The following is a 20275-nucleotide window of genomic DNA, read 5'->3' as shown; positions in this document are numbered from 1 at the left end:
ATGACGGGTGCCTGTAGTCCCAGCGACTCAGGAGGCTGAGGCAGGAGAATGGCATGAACCCAGNCCAAAAAAAAAAAAAAAAATTCAACATTTGATACTTATCATTTACTCCACGTTTTCCCCCAGCTGTCTCACCTTCTCTATTTTTCTAACAGTGAAAAATAAAAGGGCTTGGCAAGTGAAGGAAAAAGTCAGTAGAGTACCCAAAATGGATTTGACTATATTCAAACCACTTTCATATATTAACTAGATAAAAGGATATCATACTGCTATTTGAAATTCAATCATCAAGCAAAAATGTCATAATATCAATGTATGTTAAGGGAAGGGGGTTCTTAACATGAAAATGTAATACAAAAACAATTCTAATAATAATATTTAATACAAGAGAAAATTTGTATAATTCTTTAGAAGTAATTCTGTTTTTAAAATTTCAAAGCTAGGAAGAAAATCCCTTAAAATTGAAATAGGGGAATATTCTCTCATATGAAAAAAACTGTGTCACAGTGTTATTCTTCAACTTAGAAATCAGGCAAAGTATTTTAGTACTATTTCTGCTTACATATTGTTTTGTATAAATGTTTTAAGTATGAATAACATTTTGGTTTTTATTTTAGTGTGCATGCTAATATAATAAAAATATGGATTTTTTTCTCCTACACTGACTTTGTACACTTTCCAGGCCTGAAGAACAAACAACTTTTAAAATATCCTATGTTCACTTGCAAACCTTAGAACAATAAAAAAAAGGTAGTACCTACATAAGAAATTTTACATTAAAATTACAATTGTATGTTTTTCAGGAGTTAAAGTGATTCAATTTTTCAATATTCAAACACAAAATAGTAAATTTTTATTTACTATAGCGCAATTCAAGTATTCTCTTAAATTTATATTTAATCGACTAGAACATGACAGTGACTTTATAAGAGCTTTCCTTTTAAAAGGTTGCTGTTATACAAAAGTATGACTCTATTACTCTAAATGCTTAGAATAAGTGGAAATGACAGTAGACAAAAACCTTTATGAGTGAGTCATCAACACATAAAAGGTTGCACACATCAGTAATAAGGCATGTGTAGGTAATATCCCAAAAGTATTTAAACTCATGTAAACAAAGACTATGTATATTCCTAAGGGAGAAAATGTACTACCAAAGATAAAATATATTCAAACAGCTGTGACTTTAAACCATCTATTAGTTGAATACCACACAAAACCAAAAAGGCATTACCTATCATTTAATAACTGAAAGATATTACTTATTTGTGAGATAAAAGGTTGATGCTTTTTTTAAAACCAATAATGAAAAAGAAGTATTTTGAAAACAAACATCCATTTTCTAGAAATAAATATACATGCTTAGTTATTTTCATGTATTGCAGCATAGGAATATTGTGCTAGCATTGACCATAACATTCAATCAGTAGTTTAAAATATTTTTTCCACATTGAGTCTTGAATCTTCTACCTGGTCAGCTGACCAACAACTTTCAAAAGAGTTTTATTTTCCTGCTTTAGCTGTTCATTTTCATCTTCTATGTCATCTAGGTCCTTAAGAAAAAAAAAAACAAAAGATAACTTTAAAAATACTTAAAAATATTTGATGAGAGATGAAAACACTTAATATACATTCAAAATAATTCATACAACCAATTAATTTTGAAATGAGGGTAAGCTCTGAAAACAACTTTAGATGTAATATGTCCCACCAAAAATGAGCATCCATTACTTAAATCTTCATTCTTATAACAAGTCTATAAGCCAACTCTTAAAGATCTTTCAGTTTTTCTAAGGAAGCCAAAAGTCAGAACTTTAAAAATGTGAATCTTCCAATTTTCAATCATCATAAATAAGTTAGTTTTTTAGCTAAACAAACTTCACTTCCCTTCCCTAAAACTGAGGCAAAAAAAAAAAAACTATCCATGCAAGTCATATGTGGTATTGAGCCCTAGGTTGCAACCTCGTATCAAATTAGGCATCAAAAGGTGCAGGTACAAGTTCTAGATGCACTCCTACCACTTTGTCTGATCTTTAAAGGTGTACAATGGGGATAACACTCTGGGGAGGTGACAAAACTGAGGCCTACAAAAAAGGGGATCTGGAGTATAGAGAGTTGATCTGGATCAATTTATATGTTGGACTTTTCTACGACATTTTGAAGCAAAGGTTTTAGCGCTAAAAATAATTCAAAGCCACTAAACTAAGTATTCGCTCTCCAGCTTTAAAAGCATATGATCCACCTCTTTTTTCCCTGTATTAATCCTTGTCCCAAATACACAACCATCTGGTTAAAAAAATTCACCATAAGTTTTAGTTACAAGAAACGTGATTTCAAGACAGACTCTTTACTGTTAAAAAAGCAGACATTTACAGATTTATTCTTGCAGTTTAAAGTTTGATGTAATCAATTTGAATCACTGCTATAGTATAAAAGCTTTCTCATACGTTTAATATATTGCCTTTGGATAATTAGGTAAATTATTTTAAAATTTACAAGATCAGAATTTGCATTTATTTACAAACTAAATGAATAATGTTGGGAAACATTTGTTTAAACAATAAAAAATATGGGATTTCTAAAATTACCACAGTTGAAATCTACCTAAAATTTAGAATTAAATGATAAAACATATTCATGTACCATTATTAGATTATAAACTCTATGAAGGCAGGGGTTTTATTATTCTTAAGGCCCACAGTGCCTAAGACAGTTCAAACCCATCAAGGACATCAAAAATATTTGCAGAAACAGGTTGGACATGGTGGCTCACACCTGTAATCTCAGCACTTTGGGAGGCTGAGGCAGGCGGATCTCTTGAGGTCAGGAGTTCAAGACCAGCCTGGCCAACATGCTGAAACCCCATCTCTACTAAAAATACAAAAAATAGCCGAGTGTGGTGGCTCTTGCCTGTAATTGCAACTACTCAGGAGGCTGAGGCAGGAGAATTACCTGAACCTAGGAGGCGGAGGTTGCAATGAGCCAAGATTGCGCCCCTGCACTCCGGCCTGAGCAACAGAATAATGTAATCCAAAAAAAAAAAAAAAAAACCTTTTACTGTCTGTCTATATACCCCAAAGAAAATAAATTCTTCTATCAAAAAGACATATGCATGTGTATGTTCACTCCTGTGCCATTCACAACATCAAAGACATGGAATCAACCCAAGTGTGGTAAATATATGTCATGGCATACTATAAAGCAAAAATAATAATAATAAATATTTGCGGAAACAGATAACCTACAGAATGGGAGAAGATACTCACAAACTATGCATCCGACAAAGGTCTAATATCTAGAATCAACAAGGAACTTAAATCAACAAGCAAAACACTATACAATACCATTAAAAAGGGGCAAAGGACATAACAGACACTTCTTAAAAGAAGACATATGGCATGGTGTATGTAATCCCTCACACCTGTAATCCCAGCACTTTGAGAGGCTGAGTCGAGCAGATCACTTGAGGTCAGACCAGCCAGGCCAACACATGGTGAAACCCCATCTCCACTAAAAATACAAAAATTAGATAGCTGTGGTGGCACATGCTTGTAATTCTAGCTACTTGAGAGGCTAAGGCAGGAGGATCGCTTGAACTCGAGAGGCAGAGGTTGCAATGAGCTGAGATTACGCCACTGTACTCCAACCTGAGTGATAGAGGAAGACTCTGTCTCAAAATCAAAACAAAACAAAACACAAAACAAACAAAAAGAAGACATACAAGCGGCCAAGAAACATGAAAAAATACTCAGTATCACTAACCAGAGAAACGCAAGTCAAAATCACAATGAGATACCAACTCACAGCAGTTGTGATGGTTAATATGAAGTGTCAACTTGATTAGCCAGTCAAAAACTGCTATTAGTAAAAAGTTAAAAAACAACAGATGATGGTGAGGCTGCAGAGAAAAGGGAATGCTTATACACCATGGTGGGAATATAAATTAGTCCAGCCACCGTAACAAGCAGTTTGGAGATTTTTCAAAGAACTTAAAACAGAACTATCATTAGACCCAGCAATCCCATTACTGTCTACATACCAAAAGAAAATAAATCTTTCTATCAAAAAGACATATGAATGTGTATGTTCACTGCTGCGCCATTCACAATATCAAAGACATGTAATCAACCCAAGTGTCCATCAATGGTAGATTAAATGAAGAAAATGTGGTACATATATGTCATGGCATAGTATAAAGCCACAAACAATAATGAAATCATGTCCTCTGCAGCAACATGGATAGAGGTGGAGGCCAGAATCCTAAGCAAATTAACTCAAAAACAGGAAACCAAATACTGCATGTTCTCACTTGTAAGCAGGAGCTAAGCACTGAGCACACATGGATATAAATATGGGAACAATAGACACTGTGGACTACTAAAGGGCAGAGGAAGGTGGCATAGGTTAAAAAAAGTTACCTGTCAGGTATTATGCTCACTACCAGGGTGATGGGATCTGTATTCCAAACCTCATAATCACACAATACTCCCATGTAACAAATCTGCACATGTACCCCCTGTATCTAAAATACAAAGTAAACATTTTTTTTTAATTTAACATTTTTAAATTTTTTTAATTTAGAATTTCCTAGATCAAATTCTAACACCAATATAGGAGTACTTGTATTTTATTTTGAGATGGGAGTCTCGCACTTCTGTCCAGGCTGGAGTGCAGTGGTGTGTCTTGGTTCACTGCAAGCTCTGCCTCTCGGGTTCACGCCATTCTTCTGCCTCAGCCTCCCGAGTAGCTGGGACTAGAGGTGCCCATCACCACGCCCAGTTAATTTTCTGTATTTTCAGTGGAGATGGGATTTCACCGTGTTAGGCAGGATGCTCTCGATCTCGTGACCTCATGATCCGCCCACCTTGGCCTTCCAAAGTGCTGTGATTACAGGCGTGAGCCACCACGCCCAGCCATAGGAGTACTTGTATTGGAACCAAAGACAAAAAGCAGTCCACAAAAAGTAGAAAGACTTAAAATACCTGAAGTCAAATACTGGCTCAGTTGATTCTCTATATGACTTTCAGCAAGTTAAATTCTGAGTTCCACTGTCCTCATATACAACCTATAGTTAATGCCTCAGAGCTTTATTAGAACAAGTCGGCATATGATGAAGCCTCTCTTTTTCTCCTTTCATGGTTGGAGTTGAGACTGGATAGTGGATTTGCTACAGTTTTCCCTGAAGCAGACTTATTCTTTCCTCAATCTTAGCCAAAAGCCTTCTAAAAAGCAAAATTATGGAGTCTCTTCTCATCACTGTTACCTAATAAGCAATTACAACTGCTTCTAGCAAATAAATTCTGGGGCTGAAAACAAGAAGGAGAGTTAGCTACAAAGAATATAGGGCTAAGGCTAAACCTAAAGTTGGGGATGCATTAAGTACAACTGGAGAAAAAAAGTGAAGATACACAGACATCTGGAATTTCTTATAGTGATAAAGTACCAATTTTAGGGCCAGGCACAGTGGTTCACGCCTGTAATCCCAACACTTTGGGAGGCCAAAGTAGGCAGATCACTTGAGGTCAGGAGTTCAAGACCAGCCTGGCCAACATGGTGAAACCCCCATCTTTCCTAAAAATACAAAAATTAGCCAGGCGTGGTGGCACATGCCTGTAGTCCCAGCTACTCGGGAGACTGAAGCAGGAGAATCGCTTGAACCCGGGAGGTGGGGGCTACAGTAAGCTGAGATCGCACCACTGAACTCCAGCCTGGGCAACAGAGAGAGACTCCATCTCAAAATAAATAAATAAATAAATAAATAAATAAATAACAATAATAATAAAGAGTACCAATTTTACTGTTGTTTTTTTTTTGGTGGGGGGACAGAGTCTTACTCTTGTTACCCAGACTAGAGTGCGGTGGCACAATCTTGGCTCACCGCAACCTCCGCCTCCTGGGATCAAGCGATACTCCTGCCTCAACCTTATGAGTAGTTGAGATTACAGGTGCCCATCACCACGCCCAGCTAATTTTTCGTATTTTTAGTAGAGTTGGGGTTTCACCATTTTGACCAGGCTGATCTCGAACTCCTGGCCTCAGGTGATCTGCCCTCCTTGGCCTCCCAAAGTGCTGAGATTACAGGTGTGAGCCACCGCGCCTGGCCTATTTTAGTTATTTCTTGAGGCAACTCTGTGCCAGTGCCCTTATGTATGGTGGTGACAAAGCGCCTGTCACTTCCAGACTTTAACAAAACACAGAACAAATCCATAAAGCAGTCTACCTCCGAAAGAATAAAATTAAGTGAGCTAAACTGATAACTGCCCAAAGGAAATCAGTTTTTGGAAGAAAATGATACTTCTTACTAATTATTATTTCACTAACAAAAGAACAAAGTGAATAATGCAATTAATAATTTCTTCATATTTGTATATTTTCATCAAATTGAAAAAAAAACCCTCCAAACCTGAAATATGGTGAAATACTTACTCTATTTAATAAATCAATTTCTTCTTTGAGTTTTCCAATCATTTCCTCTTTATCTTGCATCAGTCTCACAAGTCTTAGGTTTTCTTGTCTTTCTCGTACTACTTCCTGGTAGACACAATTTAAAAAACAGTAATTAGGAAGTAATTGGTCATTTATAATATTCCTAAATGGCATATATCTGCCAAGTTTGGTAAAATATCTTACATACATGAAGATTTCCAATGAATTCCTCAAAATATTTGGTGAAGGAACAAAGATCCCACAAGGAGAATGAGGGGAACAGGAGCTGTTAGGATGCTCCGGAGTAAAGCTATGTTTATACAAGTCTTTAACAAAACTAATGTAATAGACTCAATGATTTAACTTCATGTGAGTGTGTATGTATGTGTGACAGTGTTTCGCTCTTGTCACCTAGGCTGGAATGCAATGGCATTATCTCGGCTCACTGCAACCTCCGCCTCCTGGGTTCAAGCATTCTCCTGCCTCAGCCTCCCAAGTAGCTGGAATTACAGGTGCACGCCACCATGACTGGGTAATTTTCATGTTTTTAGTAGAGATGAGGTTTTGCCATGTTGGCCAGGCTGTTCTTGAAATCCTGACCTCAAGTGATCTGCCTGCCTCAGCCTCCCAAAATGCTGGGATTACAGGCGTCAGCCACTGTGCCCGACCTGTGATTTAACTTCTTTAGCTTCTCACCACTGTAAGTTATGAACTACCTTATTTTTTAATGGGTATCTTGTTTGAAATAATTCAAAATTAATTTTATTAAAATACAAAGTTTAAGAAAAGGAGATGGCTCAATAGAAATTCTAAACAGAAAACAATTATCCTAGTTTTACTTCTGGCTCTGCCAGTTAACTGATAATGGATAAAAGAAGGAACTAAAGTAGATTACTGACTTTTAATTTTTTTTCTTTAAACAATGCAATACCTTTTTCAAATAAATCTTATTTAGAATCCAAGGCATTGGACTTGCTCAGCCACCTTGGGGGCAAAAGGGAAGCAGAGCTCAAAAGGCTTTGCCCAGAACTTGGCTACTTTCCTACTAAACCTCCTAGACAGCAATCAACCATCCATATTCCTTAGCTGCTGCCAACTAGTAGCAATTCAATCCAAACTCTTGTGGAACTCACGGGCAACTCCCTTCAAAACTAGTAGATTGCATATTACTGAAGTTTTTAATTTAAAATTATGAAATAATAGGCTGGGCAGAGTGGCTCACACCTGTAATTCCAGCACTTTAGGAAGCTGAGGTGGATGGATCACCTGAGGTTAGGAATTCAAGACCAGCCTTACCAACATGGTGAAACTCCGTATCTACTAAAAAAAGAAAAAAAATTAGCCGGGCATGGTGGTGCATGCCTGTAATCCCAGCTACTTGGGAGGCTGAGGCAGAAGAATCGCTTGAACCTAGGAAGTGGAGGTTGCAGTGAGCCAAGACTGCGTCATTGTACTCCAGCCTGGGCGACAAGAGCGAAACTCTATCTCAAAAATAAATAAATAGATAAATAAAAATAAATAAAATTATGAAATAACAATTCCAAGAAGAAACTGTTGTTAAAGCTTAGAAATGTGACCTCAAAATAATCATGTTATAAAATAGAAACAAGTTTTAAAAATGAAATTTCTTTATATAACATATAAATTAGATCTTTAATAATATAAAGAATAATCTCAAGTAAAACAAAACACATTTTCAACAATTACAAAAGTATTCAACACCATTGCTAATTTTAGGGGGTGAATGTCAGTGGCACAAACCTGAGACCCTACAGTTAATAAATTTATGCCAATAGTCATCTGACTTGTACAGAAAGACACTTTTAAACAGGCACATTCTTACACAAAATTGTTTCAAACATCAAAGATGGACCTAACTCAGATTTACTCCTGTAATTTGTAAAATGAAATGAAAATCTCTTCAGACAATATAATAAATACACAGTAGTATATATTTGCCAGCTCAGGCTTCTAACCACTTCAAAAAGAAAGACTTTTAATATATTAAAGGTAACACTTGGCAGAATAGAAGCGCATATATTAAATATTAAGGAATATTATTTCCTTTCTCGCTCAGCTGCTATGAAACAAAAGAATTCTAATGGTATATTAATTTTATCAATCTTAACTAACTTATAATCCATACCTTTTCAAGATCTTCAATTTTCTTTTCCAGTGTGCTACTTGAAACCAGACTACCTGAAACATTTGCATCCCTGTTGTATCTAGGGAACCCACTTCTATCTGTTCGAGAATATCTACTTGAGACATCTTCTTCAGAGACACTGGTTGTGCTGTGGAAATATAAACATTTTATTAAGATCTCTAGTATTCAGCAAGAAAAACACCAAGAATATTTTCTATTCGGCTTAAAAAAATTAACATTCCTCAAGGACATATGGCTATAGTAGCAACTTATTTGTAACTGCAGAAGTTAATCATTATTCCAACACAATGAAAAAACTGTAAAAGTACCATTAATTCTTTCAACCATTATCTACCGAGTAGGTGTTAAGTAATGACTGAGTAGGTGTTAAGTAATGAACACTGTTCTGGATACTGAAGACTTAACAGCGAACATAAACGTGGACTCTGCCCTTGATAGAGCTTTTGGTTAAACGGGAATATAACTAATAATAAATAAAGCAACATGATCAGTAAAACAAGGTCAGTGATGGATACTATGAGAACTATGATAGGACAGGTCTCCCAGATTTTTTTGAGATGGGGTCTCACTCTTGTCACCCAGACTGGAGTGCAGTGGTGCAATCACAGCTCACCACAGCTTTGACTTCCTGGGCTTAAGCGATCCTCCCACCTCAGCTTCCTGAGTAGCTGGGACTACAGGTATGTGGCCACCACACTGGGTAAATTATTTTGTTTTTTTTTTCCAGAGACAGGGTTTCACCATGTTGCCCAGACTGGTCTCAAACTCTTGGGCTCAAGCAATCCACCCACCTTGGCCTCCCAAAGTGCTAGGATTACAGGAGTGAGCACTGTGCCTGGCCTAGATCTCCCAGACTATCTGTGTTGAAAAACCACTTTCCTTCTTCAAAATTCCAATCTTTCATGGACCAACACTTTTAAAAGTAAAATTAAAATGAACTGCTGGAAAAGTAAAAGTTAAAAAGGTCATAAGTCCAAATGTTTCATTAGATTCAGATCCACAAAATTATAAATAGAAAAAAAGAAAAGAATTACATAAAGTGGCAAATTCTCCACTGTAAGTATGCATACGGGCAATTAATACAGAAAATTGCTACCACACTGATAATTTTGTCATGCTGTAATTTTAATTTAATCAAAAGTTGTAAGTAAAACAGCAATTCCTTAAATACCAATTCATGTCCTCTGAACAGCACATATGTCAGTATTTAAAGTTTTTTAATGTAACAAATGAGTTTGCTTGTTTGCCGTATTATTACTCCATTAAAAATTACCCCCAAACTTACACACATTTCTTATCTCAAAGTTCCCATTGGTCGGGAATTTCGAAGCAGCTTAGGTGGGTGATTATGATTAAGGGCTTCTCATGAGCTTTTAATCAAGATGTTGGTTGGGACTTCAGTTATCTGAAGGCTTATCTGAAGGCTTAACTGGGCTGGAGAATCTGCTTCTAAGCTCACTCACATGACTGATGACAACGGCTTCAGTTCCTCACTATGTTGGCCTCTCCACTGGCCTGTTCACCACATGGCAGCTGGCTTCCAGAGACAAAGTGACAGAACAACTGAGACAGATGCTGCAGTGTCTGTCATAATGCAACCTCAAAAGGGACATACTATCGCACTGACCTTATTCTATTGTTCACACATATCAACCTGGTATATTGTGTGAGAGGATTATACACGGTGCAAACATTAGGAGGTAGGGTTCACTGGAGGCTATCTTGAAATCCAGTTACCACATTTGTTAATTAATCTATGTTGGACTGATGACAATGCTACTCAACAAGGGATAATGTATATCTAAACTATTTCTGTGTTTTAATAGCACTGAGAGAAAACAGTCTCAAATGACAGAAATAGGAGTGATTTTAATGCAATTTCAACAAGCTTGGACATTCATTTCTTAAAACTTTTGTCTAAAATGCAGAAAATTTGCTTTTCAAAATTTGTTTTCAATCCTTTACTGACTTGTATCCATTTCCAATAATTTATCCAGCAAATTTACAGCCAAATCTAAAGTGACTTCTGGTTTTAAAAAATTGATTCCTCATCTATGAATTTCTTACCCATGGATTTTCTTGTGATAGAAAATAAAAGTGTCCTATCAAATGTCTAAGGTATTTGATTGTAACCTTTTCAAATGTGCAATATCAAGATCACCATCTACTTTACTGATAGTTGTTACTGTATCGTAGTACCATTTATAACAAGCTAAGGTAACTTTCTCCTCAAATATCCAACTTTCATTTCACCAGGGGGCTCCATATTTGAAATCTTTTAGTAGCCATTGGAGAAGTAACCTGCAAAAATAATTAGGTAGTCCTGTAAAACTCGGCACACTAACTATCATCAGCAACCCTGCCGCCGCCTACAAACCGTGTCCTTTCGAAAACGGATTCACAGGGAATCTCCTTACCCTCCCCTGATACCTCATGGTAATTATAAGTGATAATGGGGCACGTTTGCGGGTACACCTCATCATGGGCAAGCACAGAAAGACTAATTATGTTGTTTTTTTTCCTGAGACGGGATCCGGCATACACCTGTCTGCCTCAGCAGGCTGGGGGAGTATGGCCAAATCTTCAGTCTCACGTGCACATACACAGCCATACACCCATCATGGGCGCAGCATAATCATTCGCTCTCCGACTTCCATCACAGTCCGAAAGGTGAGACAAATTCCATGGGCGTGAACAGAACATCACCACGCCTTCTATAAACACCCCAAAGTAACCTCGCAGACAGAGCCAGCCAATCAAGTTTGATAATATTTATCGTCAAAACGTGCTTCAGAGTAGCGCGATAGTAAAATACCTAGGAGCTGACCAAGCTTAGAAGGATGGTTCGATCTCCTGACTCGTGATCCCCCCGTCCGGCCTCCCAAAGTGCTGGGATTACAGGCTGAGCCACGCCCCGGCCGTCTTTTTTTTTTTTTGAGATAGAGTCTCACTCTGTCGCCCAGGCTGAAGCGCAGTGGCACTATCTCGGCTCACTGCAACCTCTGCCTCCCGGGTTCACGCCATTCTCCCACCTCAGCCTCCCAAGTAGCTGGGACTACAGGTGCCCGCCACCATGCCCGGCTAATTTTTTGTATCTTTTAGTAGAGACACGGTTTCACCCTGTTAGCCAGGATGGTCTCGATCTCCTGACCTTGTGATCTGCCCGCCTCAGCCTCCCAAAGTGCTGAGATTACAGGCATGAGCCACTGCGTCTGGCCTAATTTTCCTATTTTTAGTAGAGACAGGGTTTCACCATGTTGGCCAGGCTGGCCTTGAGCTCCCGACCTTGTGATCCACCTGCCCCGGCCTCCCAAAGTGCAGGGATTACAAGCGTGAGCCACTGAGCCCTGCTGACTGACATTCCTTCTTTGCATGGAAAGCTAAGATCACTTAAAAATAAACAAAGAATGAGGCTATCAGACAGTAAGTCTAACTCACATATTTGAAAAGCTGGGAACCAAACCGGTTTCTTATCTTGCAAAAACACCAAGAGTTCATCCCAAAGTTCGAATACTCTTGACTGAAAAGGTTGCTTTGAAGACCAATGTACACACTAGCATCTGGTAACAGTTGATCAGCTAACTCCCAAACTACAGTATCTAATTTTTTAGAAACCTCAAATTTAATAAATTAGTGTTTAATAATTCACACTTTTAGTTAACTATACTGTGAATTCAGCTGATATAGCAAGAACACCATTGAGTTCAGCTGACAAAGCAAGACTTTCTCAATGCAAGAAGCAGGACACCGATTTACATTCTGGTACAAGCTTCAGCATGTTTTTCTTATCACTGTGCCTGCATAATTAGAATATACTCCTACAAAAGTAAAGCAAAACTCCAAACAAGTGTTATATAGTTTAGAGCAAGCTGTATTTGTCAGCAATGAAGGTGAAAAATAAATTGTTACTTCCTATGTTAGCAAAACCAATGTGTTCATCAAATTGTACCAAAAATTCCTTTGCTATCCTTATTTGTCTGAGAGTTAGTTTTCCATATCACTATCCTGTCCCTAAATACATCAAGCTATGATGTTGCTGGAAAGTGGTACGGGAACTATCTTCTTTACTACAGATTCATCCAACATTTCCAAGCAAATATATTTTGTCTTGTCATTTGTATGCAGGTTTTTTTTTTTTTAATGTTAGCAACCTCAAGTGAGACTATCAGAAACCCCAAAAATACTAATGATTATATGTGAAATCCTGAACATCTGTTCCGGTCATCTTTGTAATATTCTTTCAAATAATGAACTTGGTTTTGAACATATTTGATGAATTGGTTTTGAACATGTCATGCCTACAACTACCAATTAAATTTTGATCATTTTATATTGTTTAAATAGCCAGTGTATCTCCAAACAACCCACTTTGGTTTTAGCACTTTGCCCATCAATTATGGCTAAAAACTAAACATAAGACACATAGTACTTTCCAAGAAAACTAGTACAAATTCTTCTGATTTGTATCTCTTTGAAATTGCTTCCATCATCATCATTTGGTTTACTACTGCTATCGCATTCAAAAAAGTGTATCTTTGTCAATAAAGTCCAGTAAAGCTTGTGTTGTCATCAGTAAATCAGACCTATAAATAATATAAATTTTGCTTCCAGGATTTAACTACTACTTGTAAAAGATAAAATTCAAAAGAATGAAAAAGTTTTACATTTTTTATTACTATATATTTTAAATTATTTATGGCACAAGAATAATTAAAATTAATGAGATTTTAAAAATAAATGCTTTGTTTTTTGGCAGGGGGTGCGGGGGGATACAGGGTCTTGCAGCACCGTCACCCAGGCTGATGTACAGAGGTGTCATCATGGCTCACTGCAGCCTTGAAACTTCAAAACTCCTGGGCTCAAGTGATCTTTCCACCTTAGCCTTCCAAGTAGCTGGGACTACAGGCATATGCCACCATAACTGGCTAATTATTTTTTTTGTAGAGACGTGTCTTACTATGTTGACCAGGCTGGTCTCAAACTTGTGGCTTCAAGCTATCCTCCTGCCTTGGTTTTGGGATTACAGGCATGAGCCAGCCACATTTTATTTAATTCTTATACATTTTTGGGTTACAAATGACTAACTTCAAAATGTCACACATTTTAACGGTCCTGCTGTGCAAGATTAGCATGCAACTCACCACTGCACTTGAACAACTCTATATCCTGTTCACAGAGTAATCCACTGATCATGCACTTGGATGTGATGATGACAAGTCAAAATGCAATTCAAGTTGCGAAATGCTTATTCTCAAGTTCTTTTCTTGTCTTAGATTGATAACAAACCGTTCAAGGACTACACTTTGGGTACCACTATGTTAAGAGAAGGCTGAAACTTAAAAGGAGAAAATGTGCAAAACCTAGAAACTGTAGCCCATTTGAGAAACAGAGAACTCCAATATGGCTAAAGCATGGAGTGTAAACTTAAGAGTAATAATAAATATGAGGGTGAAAAAGCAAGTAGGAAACCTGAGTTTTTTTTGTTTTGTTTTGTTTTGTTTTGAGAGACAGGTTCTCACTCTGTGGCCCAGGCTGGAGTGCAGTGGACAATCATAGCTCACTGTAAACTCAAATTCCTGGGCTCAAGCAATCTTCCCACCTCAGCCTCTGGAGTAGCTGCATGTGTGACCATGCCCGCTAATTTATCTTAATTTTTTTTTTAGAAGTTAGGTCTTGCTATGTTGCCCAGACTGGTCCTGAAGTCCTGGCCTCAAGCAATCTTCCTGCCTTGGCCACCCAAAGTGCTTGGAGTAGAAGTCTGAGCTACCACGCCTGGCCCTGAAAGTTATTTTATGGAAGAATTTAAACTAAGGGTCTCCAAATATTATTCACAATTACATACCCATATTGGTATGTATGTATGTTTACTTACCTACCATTTTTATAGGATTTACAATATGACAATATAAAATAATCATCTGCATCCCAAAATACGGCATAAGAAAAGACTAAAATTTGTTTTATTTATGGTACAAAATTTGTTCTCACAAATATTTTAAATTAAAATTGAATATGCTTCATTATTTCTGAAGATCTTAACACCATATGATACAGAGATTCAAAGATCTAGTTCTAACATCAGTTTGAATATTTGATTTTAATGGCTATCAAAGCAGAAAGGGATGCCTTACAAAAAAATGAGAATTTTCTTTAAAAGTTTCACTTAAAACCTCAAAATCAGCATAATTTTTCTTAATTCATGAGAACAGATTTGATTTTGTGTATCTTACCAGCTGAAAAGCAATGTGATCTTATTTGCAGTTAGACACTTGATTTTCTCCATAAATTCCCTAATCCCAGACTTGCATATTTTGTAATAAACTAGATAACTCATAAATCCACATAGATGGACATTCAAATTATAGTACTGGGCAACATGCAGAAAGTGAACAAAGCATGCTTCCCTCAGGACACCTTTAGTACCAAATGACCATCTGACATATAGAGCAAAGAAGGAATGACTAAATAACTATTACACAGTAGTAGCTTTTAAATATTAATGCCTTAGTGTTTTTCAAATAAAAAGGTAAATATGAATAAAAGTTCCAATATTTTCCTCCTGCACCCTAGCAGATTATCTTGTATATCACCCTGATTCATATTCCATTTAAAGGTAACGGTAAGCCATTAAAGCAGGGAAAGTTACAGTATCATTTTTATAAAATATACTGGAGATGAGCTAAATGGAGACAGAGAGGCCAATGTGGAGGCTATTGTAATCACCTATGTAAAAGATGATGGTGCCCTAGATTGGTGTGATGGCAATGAGATACTCAGAAGATAAACTCAACAAGGCTTGGTGAATGAATGGATATGGGCGAGATAGGAAAAAAAAATATGTGTCAGAAATAATGTCCAGGCTACTGACTTGAGCAAAAGTAGATGTTGATGTCAACTGAAATCCATCAGGTTTCATAAGCTTACTTTTGAAAATGCTTAGTTTAGTACGCTTCTGAGATATCTAACAGCAGATATTTAATAGCTGTTGATTATATAGGTATGGAGATAACGATCTGGAGTCTTCAGCATTACATATAGATAGTAATTGAAGTCATTGGAGTGAATGAAATTTCTACCACAAATACACAAAACCAAAAGAGAATAAAGTCTAAGATTAACAACTGAGTAGGCTTAGCATAGTGGCTCACACCTGTAATCTCAGCACTTTGTGGGGCCAAGGCAGGAGGACTGTTTGTGGGGCCAAGGCAGGACAACTGTTTGTGGGGCCAAGGCAGGACGACTGTTTGTGGGGCCAAGGCAGGATTGTTTGTGGGGCCAAGGCAGGACGACTGTTTATGCCCAGGAGTTCAAGACCAGTCTGGACAACATAATGAGACCCTGTCTCTACAAAGACAAAAATAAAAAATTAGTCAGGCATGGTGGCATGTTCCTGGAGTCCCGAGCACTTGGGACTTGGGAGGCTGAGGTAGGAGGACTGCTTGAGCCCAAGAGGTTGAGGCTGCAGTAAGTGATTACACCACTGCACTCAGCCTGGGTGTCATGGTGAGACCCTGTAAAAAGAAACAAAAACAAAAAAAATCAAGTAATACCAATACATAAAGAAGAGGTACAGGAAAGAAAGAACTACAAATAAGAATGGGTAATACCAGCAAAGTGTTAAAAAGAAAATCAACAGAGGCAGGTATCACTAAAGCCATACCGTATTATTAAAGAAGACCATTAGAAGCATTTTAAAGGACCCGTTTTACACAAAAACAGAAGTCCAACTTTCTGCATCCATCCATGACCTTTTAAGTAGAAACTATAATGCTGACAGCTACAAACAAACCATCCAGAAACATGGATGTCCATTAGTAGTCGTGTTTTTGCTTGATGAACAAGTTTAAAACAGTATTTCAAAAATGTTTAATTTATTAACAATTTTTAAAACTTTCCATCTTAGGCTTGTCAATGATACATAAACGGCATCATTATGCAATTTTTTTTTTTTTTTTTGAGACAGAGTTTCGCTCCTGTTGCCCAGGCTGGAGTGCAATGCCACTATCTCGGCTCACTGCAACCTCCACCCGCAGTCAAGCAATTCTCCTGCCTCCACCTCCCAAGTAGCTGGGATTACAGGCACCCGCCACCATGCCCGGTTAGTTTTTGGTATTTTTAGTAGAGATGGGGTTTCCCCATGTTGACCAGGTTGGTCTCCAACTCCTGACCTCAAGTGATCTGCCCACCTCGGCCTCCCAAAGTGCTGGGATTACAGGCATGAGCCACCACACCCGGCCTTCATTATGCAAATGCAAGGAATAGTGAAAAACAAGATCAGTGCTTCATTCCCAATATGTATTATGTTTTTAGGAAATACTGTCATAATTGCGAAGAATTGTGTTGCTTGATCTTATTGCCAAATTTAGCCGTTTAACCTATTTTAAAGGCCAGATATGCACAGTGCAAAATACTCAGAATAAAAGGCTGCTTCATTAACTCCAAAAAGTTTTTAACATTCTGTTTATGAACGTTAACACAAATCTCTAATATGATCCAAAAAGAATCCTCCCTCCACTCTTAGCTACAAAGACATGAACTATAATGCTCAGAAAAGGGAAAAGAAACAGTATCATCAAAAATAAATGCCACCCCTTACTGGAAGTTTTCCCCTCTGGGAAGTTTCGCATCTTATGTAGAAACACCAGGGGGTGTTGTGTTGGGGGAAATTATGCTATTATTCTAAAACTATCATGAGAATGAGATTGGCAGCATTAAGAGATTACAGCTAGAGGAATTTTCCACTAAAATAGACATTATAAAGCTTTAGCAATGAGAAGAAATACAAGACTCAAGGGTAAATCCTACTTTTACAATAAGTATCAAATATTCAGAAGTACAGGATATATTCTGAAATTCCTAAATAACCAGCAACTACATGACTGGCTTCCGTACTTTTAGTGTCTTTCACTGCCCTATTCTCTTCAACCTCTGCCACTCTCACTCTTCAAAACAGCTCCTTGCTCTGTTTATCTCTCTTCTTCCTTTAAATACAAACATACACATAAGCACATACGCCAACAACTAAAAATCAAAATCAAGTCTCATTAAACTCTCATAACTCTTTTGGAAACATTGATACATATTTATTATAGGAAAAACAGAAAATACAAATGAGAGTATCCCAAACCAGAGAAGAGATACATGTCCATTAAACATTTATATAACATATTAGCAAATGTTTAGCCTTTTGGGATTAGATTCTTTTTAAAATCTTAGATCTTAGGAAAATATTTATCTCCTCCCAGAAAATAAACAATATCTTCTTTTACACAGAATTTTAGCAGTTTATCATATGAATAGTTCTCAGATAATACTTTATATATATTATGATACTTTGTTTTGTATCATAGGTTTTGTACTATGCTCTCTCCTCCATTTTACATAAACAGGTAATAATTTTCTTACGTAATATTTTCTATAGCATCATTTTAATGGCTGCATTATAACTCTATAGCAATATATTATAGTTTTAATCTATCTCATTATTAAAATTTAAGTTGTTTCAGTTAGGGAATATCATACATACTCATTTCTGGTATATTAAATATAGTGAATTATCCTAAAGAGATCAAATACATGTGGCTGCTCAAGTTTCACCACCTGAGAGCTAGACAAGTCCAGAAAACACTCTCCAAATATAGTTTATTATATACAGTAGAAATAGCTAAAATTATACATTCCTTATTATCAACATGGGTGTCCTAAACAGCCAAGCATAGTACTCTGCATCTTTGAACTATTCAATAAATATTTGACATATAATGTGTATATATATATTTTTTAAAAGCCTTCAACTAAGCAATATGAAAAATTTCTGTGTACTAAGAATAAGGGTCACACAAAAACTTGTACATGAATGTTCACAACATATTGTCTATTATATGTATATTTCATATTAGTCAAAAAGTGTAAAGAATCTAACATGTCCATTATGTTAATCCAAATGGTAAAACATAATATAGTACATCCATGCAAACTACAATATGGAATCATCTTGAAAAAATTATGCTTAGTAAATGATGAGACACAAAAAGCCACATACTTGGCCAGGTGCAGTGGCTCATACCTATAATCCCAGCACTTTGGGAAGCCCAGGAAGGCAGATCACTTGAGGCCAGGAGTTCAAGATCAGCCTGGCCAACATGACAAAACCCTATTTCTACTAAAAATACAAAAATTGGCTGGGTGGGGTGGTGCCTACCTGTAGTCCCAGACACTTGGGAGGCTGAGGCACAAGAATCACTTAAACCCGCAAGGCGGTGGGGTTGCAGTGAGCCGAGATCGCACTACTGCACTCCAGCCTGGGTGACACAGCGAGACTCTGTCTCAAAAAAAACCAAAAAAAAACAAAAAAACAATAAAGCCATATACTGTATGATTCCATTTATCTGAAATATTCCATATACACAAATCTATAAGGACAGAAAACATACTACTGGTTGCTGGGGGATAGGGGTAGAGGAAGAATGGATATGAAGGGTATGAAGTTTCCTTCAGGGTAGAACAAATTTTGGAACTAGACAGCAGTAATGGTTGTGAACACTGTGAATGTCCTAAAAATACTGAACTGTACACCTTAAAAGGGTGAATTTTATGGCATTTGAATTACATCTCAATGAAAACAGGGAACAGTATCATCAGTTTAGTGGTTAATTTCCAAATAAATGCACAAAATGCACTTAAAATGATACCAAATATTATTACATGGTTTATTTTTCATTATAATGAAGAAACTCTAGATGTTAGACTACCTAATTCAGAACAAGTTATTTTCTGACTTTGTACTATAGCTAAAACAAAGTAAAGATCTGAGTGGATCTGTGAAATCTACAGCCATATATCCAGAAGTTACTTTTTGGGAAAAAATAAAATGAAACCCTACGTTAAAAAGAAAAGAAATCTAGTTACTGGTACCATCCAGTCACTTGGAGTTTAAATAAGCTAATCAAACTGCTAATCAAACTACCACACTGTACCTATTTCCTACCCATGCTAGGCAAGTTAACATTACTACCATGAGGTAATGCAACATATGCTGACACAATCTGCAAATTAACTGTTTAATCTCATACAAGTCACTAAACGTCACTGTGCCTCAGTTTACTCATTTGTAAAATAAGAATAATAAAAGCATCTCCCTAGGACTATCAAGGAATTAGCTGAATGGAAAGTACTTTGAATAGTACCTGGTACACAGTAATATTATATAAATATTAATAATATTTATGACCTAGAAAAGTTCACAAATCCACCAGTCCACAAAATGTACAAGAATCCCCGATTCATTTTAAATAATCATTTTATGACTTTCATGTATTATTTCCAAATCTATTAACTAGAAAGGTCAATGCTATTGCATGTCTGACAGCATTGGGTAAAATACAGAACATATTCTAATATAGAAGTAATAGATCTTGCCAGGCGCAGTGGCTCACACCTGTAATCCTAGCACTTTGGGAGGCTGAGGCAGATGGATCACTTGAGGTCAGGAGTTTGAGACCAGCCTGGCCAACAAAGTGAAACCCCGTCTCTACTAAAAATACAAAAATTAGCCAGGCTTGGTGGCACATGCCTATAATACTAGCTACTCGAGAGGCTAAGACAGGAGAATTGCACCACTGCACTCCAGTCTGGGTGACAGGGAGGGGAAGGGAAGGGAGGGGAGAGGAGGGGAGGGGAGAG

At 37.0% G+C, this 20275-nt stretch overlaps 1 protein-coding gene across 5 annotated transcripts in view; it reads right to left on the bottom strand.

Moving 5' to 3' along the window:
- Positions 1 to 298: 298 nt before the first annotated feature.
- Positions 299 to 20275, bottom strand: part of PAWR (pro-apoptotic WT1 regulator) — a 98377-nt gene continuing 78400 nt past the window's right edge. For 4 of the 5 annotated variants that reach the window (XM_017870377.1, XM_017870376.1, XM_017870375.1 and 1 more), the window contains exons 5-7: positions 8573 to 8720; positions 6427 to 6531; positions 299 to 1553 (exon numbers count right to left, since the gene is read on the bottom strand). In XM_017870377.1, coding sequence (XP_017725866.1) covers positions 1467 to 1553; positions 6427 to 6531; positions 8573 to 8720 — 340 coding nt within the window. In that variant the 3' untranslated portion in view covers positions 299 to 1466. The remainder of the gene's footprint in view (positions 1554 to 6426; positions 6532 to 8572; positions 8721 to 20275) is intronic. The other variant, XM_017870372.1, reaches the window with a different exon arrangement.

Source organism: Rhinopithecus bieti, unplaced genomic scaffold (assembly GCF_001698545.2).
Source record: "Rhinopithecus bieti isolate Rb0 unplaced genomic scaffold, ASM169854v2 scaffold_5153, whole genome shotgun sequence".
NCBI lineage: Eukaryota > Metazoa > Chordata > Mammalia > Primates > Cercopithecidae > Rhinopithecus > Rhinopithecus bieti.
Note: the sequence above shows the minus strand (reverse complement) of the source record. Positions and strands in the feature narration are given on the sequence as shown.